Here is an 18591-nt window from a genome sequence, read left to right on the forward strand (position 1 = left end):
GAGTTGCACCACTCACTTCTCAATTCACTTACGGTAAAAGTACGGTTGCAAAATCGTGGGCAAAAAATAAATAAAAAAAAGTCCTGCATTCAAACTTTTACTTGAGTGAAAGTGCAAAGCATTGACCTCACAAAATACAGGAAGTAAGTAAGTGCAATTGTACAATTTGCATAACAATTTGTCATAACTCTGTCTATACTCTCAAAGTTCAAGGTTAGCTTTATTGTCCCTTGCGGGAAATTGGTTTGCAGCCAGATCATAGTAAGAAAATACACACAACAAACAACATTCAATACAAGACTAAGATCTAAGAACAGGGCACTATAGAGACAGACTGAGAATTCATGACATTCAATAGTAGCAAAGTCAGCAAAAGTGCACTAGTGGGCAGTATGTGCAAAGAGGCAAGAATAAAGGGCTATCTGCTGTTCAGCAGTTGAATAGCAGCCGGGAGTCAAAGGATAGTTTGAACCGATTAGTCTTTGTGGCGTTGCACCCTCAGCCGACGACTTGAGGGCAACAGTTCAAACTCAGAACGAAGTGGGTGATCCGATACCTCCAAGAGGGAGGAGGCTCTCTTAAGCATCTGCCTCTTGTACAGTTCTATGAGTTGGGCTTGGGTTCTCCCAGAAATCTATGGCTCTGTCTGGTTCCCACTTCCCACCACTGGTAGATTGATGGTTTCAGAGCTGCTGTACTGTCTGTGTGCTGAGCTCACTGAAGTGTGTTCAGAACACACAGTGGACTCTCTAGTCCATTCTACTGAGTGTGTCTTCTTCTTCCCTAAGAAGCAGTGGACTGGACTGTTTGAGGCTGACAGTGTCCCTGAGTGCCTCTGTTAGAAAAGCACACACACACACACACACACACACACACACACACACACACACACACACACACACACACACACACACACACACACACACACTGCCCTTATTTTCATTCTTTCTTTCTTTCTTTCTGAGCCTTTGTTTCATTCAGGTACAGGTACAGTGTAGATCAACTACAAAACTAAAACTACAATTGGAAAAAGGTTTTAGTTAACTGAAGTGAAAAATAAAAAACGAACAAAAATCTAAGGGAGGGCGAACCTCTGACCTCTGGGGCAGCGGTGACCGAACGGTTTGCGGAGCGGTCTTGATATCGGAAGGTAGCTAGTTCGTATCCCCGGACCGGCACGTTAAAGTTGCCACCGCTGAAGTGCCCTTGGACAAGGCATTGAACCCCTACCATGAAATGTTCTATGAGCAGGGCCTGGCTGTAAACAAGTTATTGAGCTTAGTCCAGTTACCCTGGGTAAATATAGTAACTTTCTTTCTTTGACTGGGTCATGTCACCATGACTCACCCATAACCATTAGAATGCAGCTACTTTAATCCTAAATATGGAGTGTGTTGTTGTCTAACCTCCCGGGTGACACGCACGCACGCACGCACGCACGCACGCACGCACGCACGCACACACACACACACACACACACACACACACACACACACACACACACACACACACACACACACACACACACTCTCTTCTAGAAGGTTCGCTTCCTACAGAGCCACTCCGTAAACATAAAGTGTGGTTTTGTCGTCGGTAACAAAAAACAAATAATAAGGTCTCCCTCATGGTTAATGGCCTGTAAACTGTAATGCTGTGTGCTAACAGAAGCATAGCGTTTGCTGTCCGCCATGAAACCTTGTATGTCCAAAACAGTTACTGATATTCAGGAGAAACAAATAACCTTTGTTCCAATGGATCCAATGTAGTTATTGTTTAGTCAAACAAGCTCTTCATCCGTTAAGACCTATACTAAGGCAGATTCTACAGATGCCTTCTAAATCAGTAGTTCTCACACTTTAAAGATGTTTCAAAAATGTTCAAAAATAGCAGATGTACAAGCTTGCAGCACGGCACGAAGTGACATGCTGTGAGCTTTTATATCTCGTATATATGTTTGTGTTTACACTTTACACACTTTTGTCTTCAATGTTGGACATAGGAGGGGCGCCCCTCAAAAACATTTGAAAATGGGGAATGTAGGCTATATATATACAGTTGTAATATTGTACAAGCTTATACTATAATATTGTACAAGCTTATACTATTAACAGAGTAAAGCCAAGTTCAAAATTTTTTCTTATATTTGATGGACTTGAAAGACTATTAAATTAGGGTTAATATAGCTTTACAATTTTAAGTTTACAATAATAGCCTGGGGGTCACTGAGAGACAATTAGGGTTAATTGAAAAGATTGTCATTATGTGAGAGACTGGACACCTCAGTGTCTGTCATTAAGAGAACAACCTGAGTCAGCATAGTGGGATGGGTGGAATGTCACTTTTCTGGATGGCCTTTTCTTTTAAATGCTTTATATATATATATATATATATATATATATATATATATATATATATATATATATAAACAATATTAATTTGGGGTCCATATATATATATGGACCCCAAATTAATATTGTTTTTTGATATGATATTTAGTCGACTAAAACTAGACTAAAACATTCCAGGTGACTAAAATATGACTGAAACTAAATGAAAACTATTGAAGAGACTATATGACTAAAACTAAAGTCTAAATTTGCTGCCAAAAACAACACTGGTGTGCAGTGTGCACACAACCTTCTGATTCTCTACACCCTGAGCCACCGCCTGGACGGTCGTACAGTAGCTTGTCTTTTAGCAGTATTATTATATAGTGTACAGTACGCCTGTATGCCATGTCAGGTGACAGTCTGTCAGGTTTGATATTATAAAGCATGTTTTTAGTTTGTCTGGAGTTTTTACAATAGGAAAGTAGGCCCACTGAGAAAATGTTCATGAACATGAGCAATTGCTGTCATCCGCCACAAGAGGTCACTGCATCTCCATGCATATCTTGCCAAGGACAGTTGTGTTAAAGGTCCACTTCACCCCTTTTGCAACCAACCAGATCTTATTTTAATGATGTTTGGGAGACAACACTTTCCTGGGGGTTTTATGTGGGTAATATGTATTTTATTTAAAAAAAATGAATAATAATATGTTTTGCCACATAGTCTATATGTTTGGAAAAGTGATGTATGTGCATACTCTCTATAGAGCACCGAAGTCTGACGTCAATATCGGTAGAGGCCGCAAATCCACGCGTTCATGTACTTTTTATTTGCATTGTAATAATCCCCATAGGAGCATTTTAGATCGCCTCATATAAGAACTGTGTTTGAAAAATAAACATGTCATCCCGGCCGTTTCACTCATATGGATATGAAGAATCAACTGACTGAGAGAAAACGCTATTGTTACTGCTACTGAATTAGTTACATTTTCGCTAGAAACAGACTGTATCATATATGAGTGACTGACTGTCGCAAACAATACAGGGACACCTCCCTGGCAATAACGCAGAGACAGCCTGTTTATTTTTGGACCACAATGCTTATATGAAACGATTTTATGATGAACCCCATAGAGAAATTACTTCCGTGGCGTGAACCAGGCAGAACCAGGGGATGAGCGAGTGACGTCAGGACTCTATACAGCCTGCCTGGTCTGGGGGGGATATTTTCAATATTTGTGTCAAACCACAAACAGGATTGTGTCAAAGCAAGGCCAACCTAGACACAGGATATGACAGGATCTGTCTCAATAGAAGAGCAGGGAGACCAAATATAATCGTCCCAGTTGTATAAGTTATATCGGTTTGCAGTGCTCCACCGTACTGTACAGATTGGACAAGATACAGTTTGTGTATATAATTGAATATCTCCTGTTGGGCTGACCGACCCGCTCTGTTCATCAATTCGGAATTGACGAAATTGTCAATATATTTAGTCTTGGTTTTAGTCATCATAGCTTTTAGTTTAGTTTTTATTCAGTTTTCGTCAGTGAAAAATGTTTCGTCATCGGTTTAGTCGGCGATAACTGATGCATGCCGTGGATGGTCAAAGTACTCAATCAATTCCAATACTTGAGTCAAAGTATAGATAATCCTGGTCAACTATTGCTCAACTACAAGTTGAAAGTTGCTCGGTCAAATTTGTACTTGAGTTAAAGTACTGAAAATGCCTGCTTTTAATTTCCCCAGTAAGAAATTGCTACTGAATGCATGAAATGTTCATGAACAGGAGTAATGACTCATACCATCCACTAGAGGTCACTGCTAACATACATACATGTCCCTCCTCACATCTCTTCCCAGGGACTGATGTGTGTTAAGGATATCTCAGTATAGGTAAAACACAGGCATGGGTGTGTTCTGATGTGTGTGTGTATGTGCTCTTTGTGTACAACGGTGTGTTGTTCAGTGTGTGTGTATGTGCTCTTTGTGTACAATGGTGTGTTGCCTTAATTATCTCGTCCTAAAGAATGGAATCTGCTTTTGATAGATTCTCTCTCTCTCTCTCTCTCTCTCTCTCTCTCTCAATTAAATTATGGAGATCGTTTCGATTCAATTCAATTCAATTCAATTCATCTCTCTACACACACACACACACACACACAAACACACACACACACACACACACACACACACACACACACACACACACACACACACACACACACACACACACAGTAGCTCTCTCTCTCTCTCTCTCTCTCTCTCTCTCTCTCTCTCTCTCTCTCTCTCTCTCTCTCTCTCTCTCTCTCTCTCTCTCTCTGTCGTTTTGTGCAGAGAGACTGTGTGTGTGAACAGTGTCATTGTCTTAAGGGTGTGTACGGGTTCAATGTTGCTTGCTGGTGAGAAACAAAAGGCTCTTCACTGCAGCCAGATGGATTTGGCCCTTACTGCTCTATAGTAGACTATAGTATAGTTGCCCTGCCACCATTCATTCAGTGGAGCTGCAGAGTGGGAGAGAGTGGGAGCGGAGCATCATGCATTCATTGCACAGAGAAAAGAACAGAACATGCTCCCAATTCGCCCACACTGCTGCAGAGGCAACAGATAAGGGATGTGGCACCAGGGCTATAGCCCTGCCACAGCTTTAGTTTAGCCTATTCTGACCTGAGATCAGATTCTAAAAATGTCTTCTACATACGGACAGTTTTCTGAAAAAGCTATGTTTCTATGTCAGTCGTTCTTCGATTTTTCAAAAATAGCAGATCTACGAGCTTGTAGATCTGCTATTTTTCAATAGCTAAAGCATAACGCAATGCTAACACCAAAAGGGGTTCCCGCCTAGAATGGGTTAGTAGAGACCCTGGGCTGGCACACAACCTCTGCACGCAGACACGGATGGTGGAGCTGAGAAGGTTGCCCGCTGTGGGCATGGCTGGCTCTCGACTCTCAGGGTCGTGCACACATTATACATCAAAGGGGGCTTGATCAGCCCCTGCCCTTTTTACCCGTCTGTATAAAACAACTGCCCTCTCCAGACCATGAATGCAGCATTTACTATAGTGGAAGAAATACTAAATGCCACTCCTTTCCATGCCATGCCGGAAGGCTGCAGCATTCGGGGAGAATTGCTTTTTTTCCCAAAGTCTCCTGAACTTGAACACAGCATTTTTAGCGTTGCACTAATTTGTTTAGAAATCCATGTGGTACACCCTGCATCTCCACTAGCTAAAGAGTGCTGGGTTGCGCCCCGAAAATAGCTGATCTACAAGCTCTCAACGCGTCGCAGTGCGACTCGTTGAGAGCTTGTAGATCTGCTATTTTCGCTATTTTTGTCCAAAAGTGCCCTCTAGACGGGATTTCAGCCCCTTCCTCTAACACTCTCTGAACGTCCCTGCTCTCTATGACTCTCTCTCTCTCTCTCTCTCTCTCTCTCTCTCTCTCTCTCTCTCTCTGTCTACACATAAATACATCCTCAGTGTGCACAGTGCTTTCTTTCAATTCATTTCGTCATTTTAGACGAAAATGTTGCAAGTTGCAACGAACTTTCACAGAATGTACAGAAAACACAGCTGAGACAGCCAGCCAGCCGATCGATCCACAAGAAGCTCACACTGACCTCGTGAGCTTATATAATATATTAGACTCTCACAACACCGATATCATTGGGATATTGCACTTTCCAAAAAATGTCATTTCATTGTCTACTACCATAGAGTATTAAAAGGAGTCTACTACCCATGGCTTTTGTTGAGAACACGCCAGACAGTTTTTAAATTGCTCGATTCAACATTTAGATATTTGATATTCATTTTAGCTAGACCCATTGTAACGTCAAACTCTAACCATGTTAGATTCATCTAAAACACATTGGCCTTGGTTCTGGTGACGCATACTGCCCTCCTATATACGTGATTGAAAACATGATGAAAACCCTGAAAATTATTAAAAATATATGAAAAAAGTAATTGAAAAAACACACACATCCCCCCTCACGTATCTGATGGCAATATGAGTCACCATGCAGAACCAATTGGGTTTCTCAATGAAGCTATCTATCATGGATCAAATTGAGTTTGAAGTTGCACAGGGTTTGTACCGGAAGGGGGCGTGGCAGATGAACTGAATATCAAATATCTAAATACTGGAATGAAGTATCAAATCAGAATGACCCATTTTCTTTTCTTCTTATTTTAATAATGAAGAAACACTTTCCTGGGGGTTTATTTTAGATATTTCAGTCATGACGCCATGTTCATGAAAATGTGGTCTCACTTCCTTCCTGAACTACATTTAAGTGAAGTCACACCTCCACACCTTAGAGTAAAGCTCCACACAGCCTCCTCCCTCTCCACCAGGAGGGGCAGTGCACCAAAGCATTATGGTCATTGTAGGAATTCAGCCATCCTAAGACACAGACTTCATTCTTTTCCTGGCCATAGAGGGTGCACATTTCAAATTGTGCTACTGTTATTGATCTACTACAGTATATACTATTAATGTTGAGTGACTGCAGTTTCTTCCAGCAGTGAAATGTCCCTTTGACTGAATGTACAAAAACAAAATACCTTTTTTTTTTGGGGAGCCATCTGTTTCCATTTGTGCTCTTATTGAGTTGAGTTCTTGAGTGTGTATTTGAATCCATGGTACCTGGATAATATAGTGATGCCTGGCTGAGGCTCTAAGGGAGAGATATGGGGTGTGTGTGTGTGAAATGGGCACAGGCTCTGCGTGCGCGCGTGCCTCTCTGACTGTCTGTCTATCATCAGGCATGCGTTGCACTGCATGTGTCTGAAGAACTGTGCTTTTTTTCTCCTTTGCAGAAACTGTTGGATCAGATTCTTCAAAGGACCAGCGACTGAAGTGAAGCTGAGGGGTGGAATCTTCAATAAGGCTATACGAGATGTCTTCCCTATGTGCCGAGCAGAGACATGACGACATGAACTATACAGTATGAGAGCTATAAGGGCATAGATCAGCACTAATATAACAATAGACACCGCATATATCAGCAACACGCCATTATCCCATTCTGACCGGGAACCTGTTTTGGTGTTAGCATCATGTTATGCTTTAGCTATTGAAAAATAGCAGATCTACAAGCTCATAGCGCGCCACCGAGTGGCGCGCTACGAGCTTGTAGGTCTGCTATTTTTGAAAAATCGAAGAACGACTGACATTTTTTAGAATCTGATCTCAGGTCAGAATGAGTTAATCAGACCAGTGTGTGTCCCAGTGGAAACCTGGTATGAATCTGATCTCAGGTCAGAATGGGTTATACAGCGCACAAATCTAGACTATCTGAGACATCACGAGTGTTCCATTCCATTCCGAATGATCGACGCCATTGATTTTACACGAGCCATGATCCCATCTGTATCCTTTGATGCGGTGGTGCTGTCGAGCTGCTGCCGTTACAGTAGAGCTCTGAGCAGCAGTATATATTCTCGCTGTAACGTAAATATACAGAAGCACTTACTGTATAGCGGCCGGGGCGCGCTCACAGATGTGTCCGTGCATGGCAAAGACTTCATGGTCTTGTCCGTGGCAAGTTTAGATTTTCTGCTTTACACACCATTATAAGGTTTTTATTTTGGTCATAAGATAAGACCCAACTACCTACTAAATGCCAAGACTCCAGATTTTCTTCAGAATATGTATGGCACTGATTTACGACACTATATACTATGGCACATTAGGAGGAGTCCAACTAGTACAAGGGGTTCTCAAATGTTTTATTTGTAAGGTAAGGACCCCCTTAACTCTGAGAGTTACATTTGTTCCATCTGTACACTCTCAGAGTTACAGTTACAGACCTATATGGTCCTAAGTATAGGCCAACTATATGTGTTTCTGGTAATATTATTGTCCGCTCATTTTGTATGTCCGTGGCAAAACATTTAATTTGAATTATTTACAAAAATGTCCACCACGTAAGGATAAGGATACATTTGGTTCCATTCGTACACTCTCAGAGTTACAGATCTGCTATAAGGTCCTAGTAAGTAGGCAAAACATATTTTAAAAACAAAAAGTCCACCACAAGCCAGCATGGCCCTGCCAGGGAACCATCAACGGGCAACGGCCTTCAGCTGTTGCCCTATTTATCCACTGATAAGCAGGCCAGGACACTTGGACATCATGGGGGTGAAGAGAAGAGGCCAGGACACTGACACCGCTCTGTGCCAGCCGGCCGTTAACAGTCAGGCGGTTGTGGAAAAAGTGCTCAATTGCTTTACCTATAAGTAAAAGTATCACTACTGCAGTGTAGAACTTTAGCCTTTACAATAAGTACAGTAAAAGTCCGGAATTCAAAATGCACTTGAGTGCAAAAGTATTGGCATCAAAATGTACTTGACCTCTTTTCAATTTATCTTCATATACAGTAAGTGGTCCTCACTAATGTTCATGATACAATAATTGTTTTCTCCTCGGTCTGTAGGAGGGCTGAGGGCAGTTCAGAAACCCGTCCACCAGTGACATCATCATTAGTAAGATAGTTTTTTAAACAAGATTTTTTTAAAACATGATTTAGATTTTTATTATCGTGAGAACAGAATCAGAATCAGAATCAAACTTTATTGTCACATCACATTACAAGTAACATGGGTGAAATTCTTGTTTGTGCAGGCTCATCATTGCAGTTATAAGAAAGAAAGTGCAGGACTAATCTACATGGTACAATGTATGCATTGCTTCCATTATCACATTGCAACTTTTCAGGACTAGAAAGCCTGCAGTTTCTATTAGCTTGGATTCCCCATCGATGATATCACGGACGGGACGGGTTTCTGAACTGCCCACAGCCCTCCTATGAGACACAGGCTGAGTAGATCTTTTTTTTGCTATTTTATCATGATCATTAGTGAGGTCAGGAACACTTGTATGAAGATTGTGACATTGTGAGCTTGTAGATCTGCTATTTTCAGCTTAAGTGTTTAATGTATGTTTTGTAATAATAATCAAAGTAACTAAGTTTTCAAATAAACGTAGTGGAGTACAATATTTGCCTCTGAAATGTAGTGGAGTAGAAGTAATAGTATTGGAAATTGGAAATCCGTAAAGTAAAGTACTTCACAACCTCACAGTGTTACTTAAGTACAGTATAAAGTAAATCTACTTAGTTACTTTCCACCACTGTTAACAGGGCACTGGAAGAATGTGACCCTATGCTCTGGTCTGATGGGGGGGGGGGGGCCGGGGGGGGAAGCCCTGCTAATGGACAGTGTCCATCTGAAAGAAGGCCTTGTCTCTTTGTCTTTGTCCGATGATGGAATGAGCTGCCATCACAGATTTAGATCTGTGCGCTGTGAGGGGCCGGGCCACTGCAGACGTGCCCCGACTGCCCGCAGAGTGACAGCTGATGGAGCCCAGCGCAAATTAACGCATTTTGGACAGAGGTCGGTGAAAAAAGGCTTCTAAATCCTATTTTTTTATGTGTCAGTGGGTGCTCAACCTTTTTCATGTCAAGGACCCCCAGAATTATCTCTATTGGGCCACGGACCCCCATCTCAAAATATGTAGTTCCAGGGACCTCCCCAGAAGCAAATATTTTAGTTAAAAATATTCTCTCTGAAATATATATTCAAAGATTTGCGTCACATTTTCACGGCTTTTCAAAAATGGCAGACCTACAAGCTCGTAGCGCGCCACTCGGTGGCGCGCTATGAGCTTGTAGATCTGCTATTTTTCAATAGCTAAAGCATAACATAATGCTTAAAACACGAAAGGGGTTCCCGCCAAAAATGGGTTAAAAGTGAAAATGTGCGAATGTTTGCACTTGGAATCATTCACGGCTTGAGCACAGCAGCTCCTATGTTCAAATTGCGACTTCGCCCCCACTGCCACCCCCATTCTATAACTCCTATGTTCACATTGTGACTTCACCCCCCACTGCCACCCCCATTCTATAACTCCTATGTTCACATTGCGACTTCACCCCCCACTGCCACCCCATTCTATAACTCCTATGTTCACATTGTGACTTCACCCCCACTGCCACCCCCATTCTATAACTCGTTTGGTCTATAGGATCATCTCAGAGTCTGTTCTATCTATCCATCTGTAATCGTTGTGCAAATGGTTTTCCCGGGTGTCCGGCTTAAATCTCTCTATAGTGTCTTTTCAGAAGACAAAGCAAACCAGAGTCTGCGTAAATAACAAGCACTGATGCCCGATAATTGCTTCTCTGCCCGCTTACTGTAAATGTCTCTATAGATTAGGCGACGCGAGCCCAGAGATAAGGACGTTTTAATGAGTGCCTCGCTTCCTCCTTTAAAGGTTTGCTTAAACGTTTGTCAGATGTCCCTTTCCATGGATGCAATTTCAAGTGACATAAATCTTCAAAATGCTTTATATTTTAAGTGGTATTATTTTGAGTCACCTTTTATTGTTTTTAACACACACGCACGCACGCACACACACACACACACACACACACACACACACACACCCCGCTTCCATTTTTTCCTCACACACGTACTATTCTCTTCCCATCTATATTTAATGTCTGCAAAAGCCCCACGGTGGAGAGCATGTATGTTTAGATGTTCATATATTGCCACAGTATAAGTGAAGTGAGTCAGTCCTTGCAGCAGATGGGAGGCTTGGTGCTCATCTCCTGCCTACATCCTCCTCTATAACCCTCTCATCCTCCCCTGCAGCGCTGCAAGGGTTAAAACATCACCTTTACAAAAAGCTTCCCACGTTCCGTGTTGAGTATGAGAGTCCGGAACCATATACCGGTAGCCATCTCCATATATGGAGATCGCGACACTAACCTAATGTTTTTCCTTTAAAAAAAAAATATATATCCCACGATTTTGTAACCCATTTTCACCCCTGTGTCAATTATCTAATGTGATCCTGGGCTCTAGTCTACACACCCTCCGCCAACCTACTCCCCATATATGGGGGACAAGGGGAGAGCAACGGACTTGAACTCATGCTTCCTTCATGCCTGAGTGTCCAAGTTGCTCCTTTACACCTGACAGGGGGGGAGTTTCCCTGGTTGGACGTATAGCGTATGGAAGGAACACGTTATTCCAACCAGTTCCTTTGCCCTCCATCAGGCGCCCCGGCTGGCCAGGGGGAGGCAGTTTAGAGACCAGGATTACTGCATGTTTTTTGTGAGGGTACCTACCCTAGGGGACACGGGGAGACACTAACCTAATCTAACCCTGGATGACACCGAGAGGCTCCCATATGTTGCTACTATTTCAGATCGCATATAAACAAACCAGCTTTTTGTTTTTGTTTTGTTTTGTTTTTGCATAAGCAACAGCATGAGGTGTACAACATGTATCGTGACTTCACCGCAAGACGTCATTCTGAAACGCAGAACCCCGAAAGGTTACTTTGATTTCTTTCTTTCTTCTCCGTGGATGAAGAGAGGCTTTTCAGCGCGCCACTGGCCCCGCAGGCACATGTGGCTGCTTTGTGCATGTGTTGCTGTTGCCTTCCAAAACTGGCCTGCCATGTGGTGTGTTGCTGCCAAACGGGCCATTCAGTTTGAGCAACGTCATTGTGTATTCTGCACAATGCTAGTCATAATCACACAATGACAGCACAAATGTTGTCATGGCAAATGAATTGTCCAATAAAACAAAACGTAATAATAATGTAGTTTTACCGCATGCAACATTTTACATTCTAAATCAGTGTTTCAACGCAGAATACTTTGATGTTTGGAATTCATCAATATGACCAAACCACTGAGACCTTATACTTAGTAAAACGGACCTGAGTTGCACTTTGGCAAATTATGCAGTGCATATTTATTAATGGGAACCAAACGCTGGACCCCTGATCCGACGGTACATGCACTGTACTTGAGATCTTTTTCCATCTACACCAACTCTCTTCACCAAAAATAGCCGTAGATTGGCTATTTTTGGTGAAAGATTAGTGATGCTGTGGTTCATCAAAGTTATTTTCTGTTCTAATGGAAGCGGATATTCTCTCAGGTTTTCCTCTGTGACATAAAGGTTTGCATATTTACGTAACACAATATGACATAAGCGAGCAGGCCAGCAGTGGAAGACCTTAGGGGGCGGTTTGGGACATATTTAGGCAGGCAGTCATGTAGGTAGGAAGGTGCGAGACCATTGAGAGCTTTATACACAAGTAAAATAATTTTAAAATCAATCCTAAAAACAACCGGAAGCCAGTGCAGTGAAGCCAAAACTGGAGTAATATGTTCTCTCATCTTAGTTCTAGTTAAAACTCTGGCTGCTGCATTTTGGACAAGTTGTAATCTGTCAGTTGTTTTCTTAGGCAGTCCAGAAAAAAGTGCATTGCAGTAATCAAGCCGAGAAAAAACAAAGGCGTGGATTAGCGTTTTTTGCATCGTCCAAAGACAAATAGGCTCTGATTCGTGCAATATTTCTAAGGTGAAAAAAGGCAATCTTGGTAACATGATTGAACATGATGAAGTGGATTGATTTTGTGAAGCGTCACAGTATCCGAGAGCTGAGAGTCACCACCAGCATCCACCCCCATCCACCCACCTCTGCAGTCCACACCTTCATACTGGTTTTATAAACGTCTCAGAGCTGAGAGTCACCACCAGCATCCACCCGCCTCTGCAGTCCACACCTTTATACTAGTTTTCTAAATGTCTCAAAATGCAGAGAGAGAGATGCAGTGTTTCGTGGAACACTTTCTCCGTTCCTAGAAAATGGTTGTGTTTTCCTTTGTCAACAGAGCCTATAGACACCACAGGGCATCGGTTAGTTTGTGTACTCCAAACGTAGCCCACCTGCTGGACAGTCTGCAGGGTGCATTCATTTGTTGAAGGAACGTTCCATTCCATGATCCAGAAGTGCCTCCACCAGAGTTGCTCACACACCAGACAATAATGCCGTCAACCACTTTTGGGCAGTGTTGATTTCATCGACTGAAACTAAATGGAAACTACATGACAAAATGTCGGGCATCAAGCCCCACCAAAATACACATTAGTCGACTAAATCAACTGTAGATTTAGTCAACTAAAATCGCATGACATTTAGTCGACTACACTAAAACATTCCAGGTGACTAAAATGTGACTAAAAGACTATGACTAAACTAAAATAGAAATTTGCTGACAAAAACAACACTGTAATGGGCAGCTCTCAGGCAGGGAACCTATTCACCTCTATAGTGTCAGGAGTTTTAAAGGAGAACTCCTTCTAACGCTATGGACCAGAGCTAAGTGTCAGACAGCCACTAGCTGGCTTCTAGTACTACTGTCACAGCCCTGGCCACAGTCTGTGCCACTACACCCACTCATCCACTGCCCTGATGACTACCTGGGCCCACCTGTGTGTTTCACCTCACCTGCTCCCTAATGAACCTATAGTCTATATATAGCCCTTGATGCTCTCATGTGGTTGTTGGTTTAGCAGTTTGCTCTGCCTTGTGTATTCATTTATTCTTGCCTTGTAAGGTGTACCTGATTTCTACTTTTGCCAAGTAAAGACTTTATAAGTCTATTCCTTGTGTCCGTGAGTTCTGCTTTTTGGATCCTGACCTGGGATAGAAGGCTGACAACTACACAGCTTTCCACCTAATCCAGACCAACAAGGTTGGTAAAGAAAATAACATTTGTGTTTTATCCCCCTGGGACTTCCACAATGACATTTTCATTCATAGGGCCATTGCACGCCACACTGCTACTAGAGGGATGGTCATGCACTGTAGTACATGATGTTATTAAACTATGGACACTGTTACAGAGGTACTTTATTATTTTTACATTGCGAATACGGTGGCGCATGGAAATCACGCGCATAACTACATTTTGCCTTCCCTGCTGCATCAATGGTGATCACAGCAGACGACCTATACTTGAGGGACTGAAACCAGAGGGAAATGGTACCTCTTGGTGGTGATGAGAGCTGACAGTTCAGGCCTATATGCGCAAAGTTTATGGCTCAAAATGCCATGATCATCTGTCCACAAACAAAGTAGTTGACATCAAGCTGGTTCAGGTAAATAGTTTGTGTAAATGTGCTTCCGACTTCTACCAAAGAGGGCAGATCTCATATTTGCGTGCGTGCGTGCGTGCACGTGCGCGATACAGGGACCAATGACGTGGGAAGCGGTCTCTGTATGGAAAAGGAAGGGCTGATCCGAAGTCCTAAATGTCTTGGAAGATCTGATGTCAAAGTCGACACCCTGATGACAGACTTGTGACAGACTGACACAAACTAGAAGAGAAAGCAGATCATTTTATTTCTAGCACACATAGTGACATAATCTTGTGCAACATGATTCATACATGAACACATCAAACTCAGCTCTCACCAAGAAGATGGATGACAATTCCACGATGAAGGTCGACAGTTGAGAACGTCATTTGAGCGTAATAATATGAGCGTAATATTTCAAAGATTTAAACACATTCATACACAGATGAAGGCGGAGGAAAGGCGGAGCCAGGCGGAGTCTTGCTCAAGGACACTTCGACACTAACTCTGAGGGAGGCCGGGATCAAACTGCATGTGAACCTCGTGGTTATTCCCATCCGGCCACTCTACCGCTGAGCCACTGCCGCCCTATAGTCTCGCATAGCCAGCCAGACAACTATTCCACAATCCCCGAATGCGATATAGAATGTATGTACAGTATGACGGAAGCATTTGAAAATTGCGAGAGGAAACAGTCTACTGCCACCCCAACTCTCTGTCATTTACAGTAGCCTGGGGACCACCTGGAACCCCCCTGAAGGACCACTGGTGGTCCCCGCACCACAGCTTGAAAACCACTGCTGTAAAGGGTAGGGTGCAGGATATGCTCTGGTGGGAATTGAAGGTTCCTGGAGATTATGTGACTTCAATTGAATCACGTCACCACAAGACGTCACTGAAAGGTTTACTTTGATTTCATTTTGAAATCTTCTCCAGGATGAAGAGAGGCTTTCCAGTTTTGTGTTGCCTTGCCTTCCAAACTAATTTGCCATGGCATGCAGTGCTTTGGGCAATACTGACTGACTGCAGACATGAAAATGGAAGAGCAGCACGTTTGTTGTTGCCCATCACAGCTGACAGAGAGAGCACAGCTTTATGTGTCACGTCACGAATGATCGACGCACAGATGTAACTGTTTTTTATCTGACTCGTTTTATGTTTTGGTCTATTTAGTTTTTTTCTCTATATCTGTGTCTTAATTGTTGGTGTGTGTGTCTGTCTGTCTCTCTCTCTCTCTCTCTGTCTCTCTCTGTGTGTGTGTGTGTGTGTGTGTGTGTGTGTGTGTGCATGTGTGTGCATGTGTGTGTGTGTGTGTGTGTGTGCGTGTGATCTGATCTCGACAGCATTGCAAATGAGGGGAAACCTCAAATTCCATCTTTTCGAGAATAAATGCATTTGCATATGCTAGTGCACTAACAGAGTGCATTTCTACTGTAGTGTAGCCTATACTTTCATGAGCCCCCCCCCCTGCAAACAGCAAACTGTTAATAAAGTATTCAATTAGCAAAAAATCGGACCGGCACTTCTACAAGTGCTTTTCAAGTAGGTATGTATTTTATGGTCATTCATTCAGCCATTGAATAAAACATGTCATGAGTCACTCATGACATGTGGGAGTAAAGGGTATATGTCTGACATATGCATTATTCATATCCTATTTATTTACAGCATGTGAGCCATCACTGTCAAGCACATCACAGTCACACGACGCTAGCTGTTGCTTGCCGAACTCTGATCGCATCTAGAGGTTAACAACCTCGCACTGCTCGCAGGAAAAGGAAAGGAAAGGAACCCATTCTAGGTTATTCTGTCCAAAATCAGGATATGGTCTCTCTCTAGGACCCGGAGGAGGAGGAGGGACGCTCCTCCGAGGAAAGCACATGGTCGCAGACTCATAAGACAACACTTCTTTTGGCCATGCAGTAACTGCTCTGGAAACGATGTCTTCTTTGTAGTGTGTACTGTGCGAGTACAACCATTTGGAATCCTTTTAGCTGCACTTTTCTTTTCTTTTTTACACGCAAGAGACAGATGACGAGTTTCTTTGAACATACATCATCATCACTGAGTGAATGTCTAAACCAGCGGTGTAGTGTAGTGCCGCCCGCTAGTGCGCCGGGGAAGGAAGGAAGGAAGGAAGGAGGGGAGTTTGAATAGCCGTATATAACGGCTCTTGTGGATTGTCCAACCGTTGGACTCCAACGGCTCTCTCTCTCTCTCTCGCTCTCTCTCTCTCGCTCATATTTCAGGAAGTAATTTGGGGTCTTTGCACTCATCAGCTGTTGAGCTGTGTAACTATAATCATGGCAGAGCTGCCGTGGTGAGAGAAGAGAGAGGTCGGTCGGAGGAGTGGAGAGAGAGAGAGAGAGAGAGAGAGAGAGAGAGAGATAGTCCAGTCCTCACGGCCCCGTCAGTCAGTCCGTCCGTCCGTCCGGATCGGATCGCCGGGTGGCATCATCATCACCATCATCAATCATCATCATCATGAACAGCCGGCGCTGCAGGGTTCTCCTCAAGTTTACATTTTGGACAGCGCTTCAGCTCATCGCGATATGCGTCTGTGCGTCCGACGCGCGCTCCAAACCTCCCCAAGCCCAAGGTAAGAAGAGTTTCAATGTGCGCGGTGTAGTAATACTACTGTTTAGTAGCCTTGGAGCAAGACTCGTGGATGCATTTGAGTGTACGATGCATCGAGTCTGTCTGTACGCTCCTATGACAGACATGCACATGTCAAAATCGATTAAATACATCTGTGAAGTCTTCTGAGTCTAACACGGATGGACGGATGGATTCCCCTCTCTCTCTCTTCTCTCTCTCTCTCTCTCTCTCTCTCTACAAACAAAACCACAAAAGTCTTTTTCAGTCGTTTGCACTGACTGACTGCATGGTTTCTGTGCACGAATTGACTACATTTGTAGCAAATGTCTTGAACGAGAACACATTTGTCCAATCATACAATGCAATCGGGTATATAGCCTGCAGGTGTACATTTAATTCGCGCTGCGCGCCCTTCCTTGTGCCTGTTCTGTTCTGTTCTGTTCTGTTCTGTTGAATCTGTTGGCATTATACTGTTACTGGAGCCGCTCCAGTAACAGTATTAACAGTATATGGATGGATAGAGACAGTACATTTGTCATGCTCTCCTCTCTGCTCTCTCATTCCTTCCAAGTTGTGTGCCTCGAAAGCTTTAGCGCACCATACCATACGGTCCAGAATAGATCCATAACAGAGGCTATGCTGAACCTCTCCCAGACTGGGAAGGGGTTTTCATATCTCCTGCCATGGATGGTGTAATGGCATTATGAATGCGCCTAGAACGCGTAACGGATTAGCATGCTGTCCACCCAGAGTCAGGAGGATAGCCTCTAGTCTATGTCTCTCTCTGTCTGTGTGGAAAGGATGATGATGTTGATGTTGGTAATGGTAAAGAAGCTTTCTTTGTCAAAGTAATTTTGGTCGAAGCTGTTATTGTCTATAGTTAAAGTCCCAAGTTCATTATTATTTTAATGATTGATTTTCTCGATGCCAGGGCAGGGCTGGTCTCTTACAGAGTAGGCTACAGACACACACTGGGACAATCCATGCGAAAAACCACATTGCGGCTTGTGATTTTTTTAAATGAATAGTGTAGATCAAAAAGGCCATGTCATTTTCTGAGTGACAGTCTGTATAGTAGTCTTGTCATTATTTATTTTTTATTACAATGGGCAATGGGTTAAAGGGACTTTTGCAACCAGATTTTATTTTAATGATGTTTGGGAGACGAGAAACACTTTCCTGGGTTTCTTTAGGTGGGTAATAGGCTATGTATTGTTCGATATTTTAGGTTTTCAAAGTGTCCATGGACTCCATGATGTCATGGACACTGGGCTCACTTACCTCCTGGACTGAAGTGAGCCCACTGTCCATGACGTCATCATGGAGCCCTGCATGGACACTTTGAAAACCATGAACATGCTGCAGTTCCACTTTTCGCCAGTAGGTATAGTGTCAGCTTCAACGTTGGGTAGCCTTACTGGGGGGCTTGGTGCGCTGGTTGAAAGCAGAGAGGTTTCTTTTATGCTGTTTAGTCTGCTGTCCAGAGTGATGTGTCATTATTGCCATATAAGGAGATCCAGATACTGTCAGAGTGATGTGTCGTTAGTCCCACCTGATGATGTCAGTGTTGAACTGCCATATATGGGTATTCAGGTAATGGGGCATTCCCAGCTGATACCCTAATACAATCCCTGTTATGCCCATAAATGGAGATCCCTTTTGACTGATACCTGTCCATTCAAACTCTAGACGGGCCTGCCCCAAAGTT

General features: G+C 43.1%; 2 protein-coding genes across 2 annotated transcripts in view; both read left to right on the forward strand.

The window, feature by feature from the left end:
* cUnh10orf90 (chromosome Un C10orf90 homolog) overlaps window positions 1–7297 on the forward strand; it is a gene marked incomplete at its 5' end in the record, with an annotated part of 36948 nt that extends 29651 nt beyond the window's left edge. Inside the window, one exon of the mRNA XM_080789335.1 lies at window positions 7156–7297. Within this exon, the coding sequence (XP_080645461.1) occupies window positions 7156–7194 (39 nt within the window). The 3' untranslated portion in view covers window positions 7195–7297. The remainder of the gene's footprint in view (window positions 1–7155) is intronic.
* An 8928-nt stretch (window positions 7298–16225) lies between these two features.
* The window catches only part of adam12a (ADAM metallopeptidase domain 12a), a 170606-nt gene continuing 168240 nt past the window's right edge, over window positions 16226–18591 (forward strand). Inside the window, exon 1 of the mRNA XM_080789705.1 lies at window positions 16226–16884. Within this exon, the coding sequence (XP_080645831.1) occupies window positions 16770–16884 (115 nt within the window). The 5' untranslated portion in view covers window positions 16226–16769. The remainder of the gene's footprint in view (window positions 16885–18591) is intronic.

This window comes from Protomyctophum bolini, assembly GCF_963924005.1.
Source record: "Protomyctophum bolini genome assembly, chromosome: 18".
Lineage (NCBI taxonomy): Eukaryota > Metazoa > Chordata > Actinopteri > Myctophiformes > Myctophidae > Protomyctophum > Protomyctophum bolini.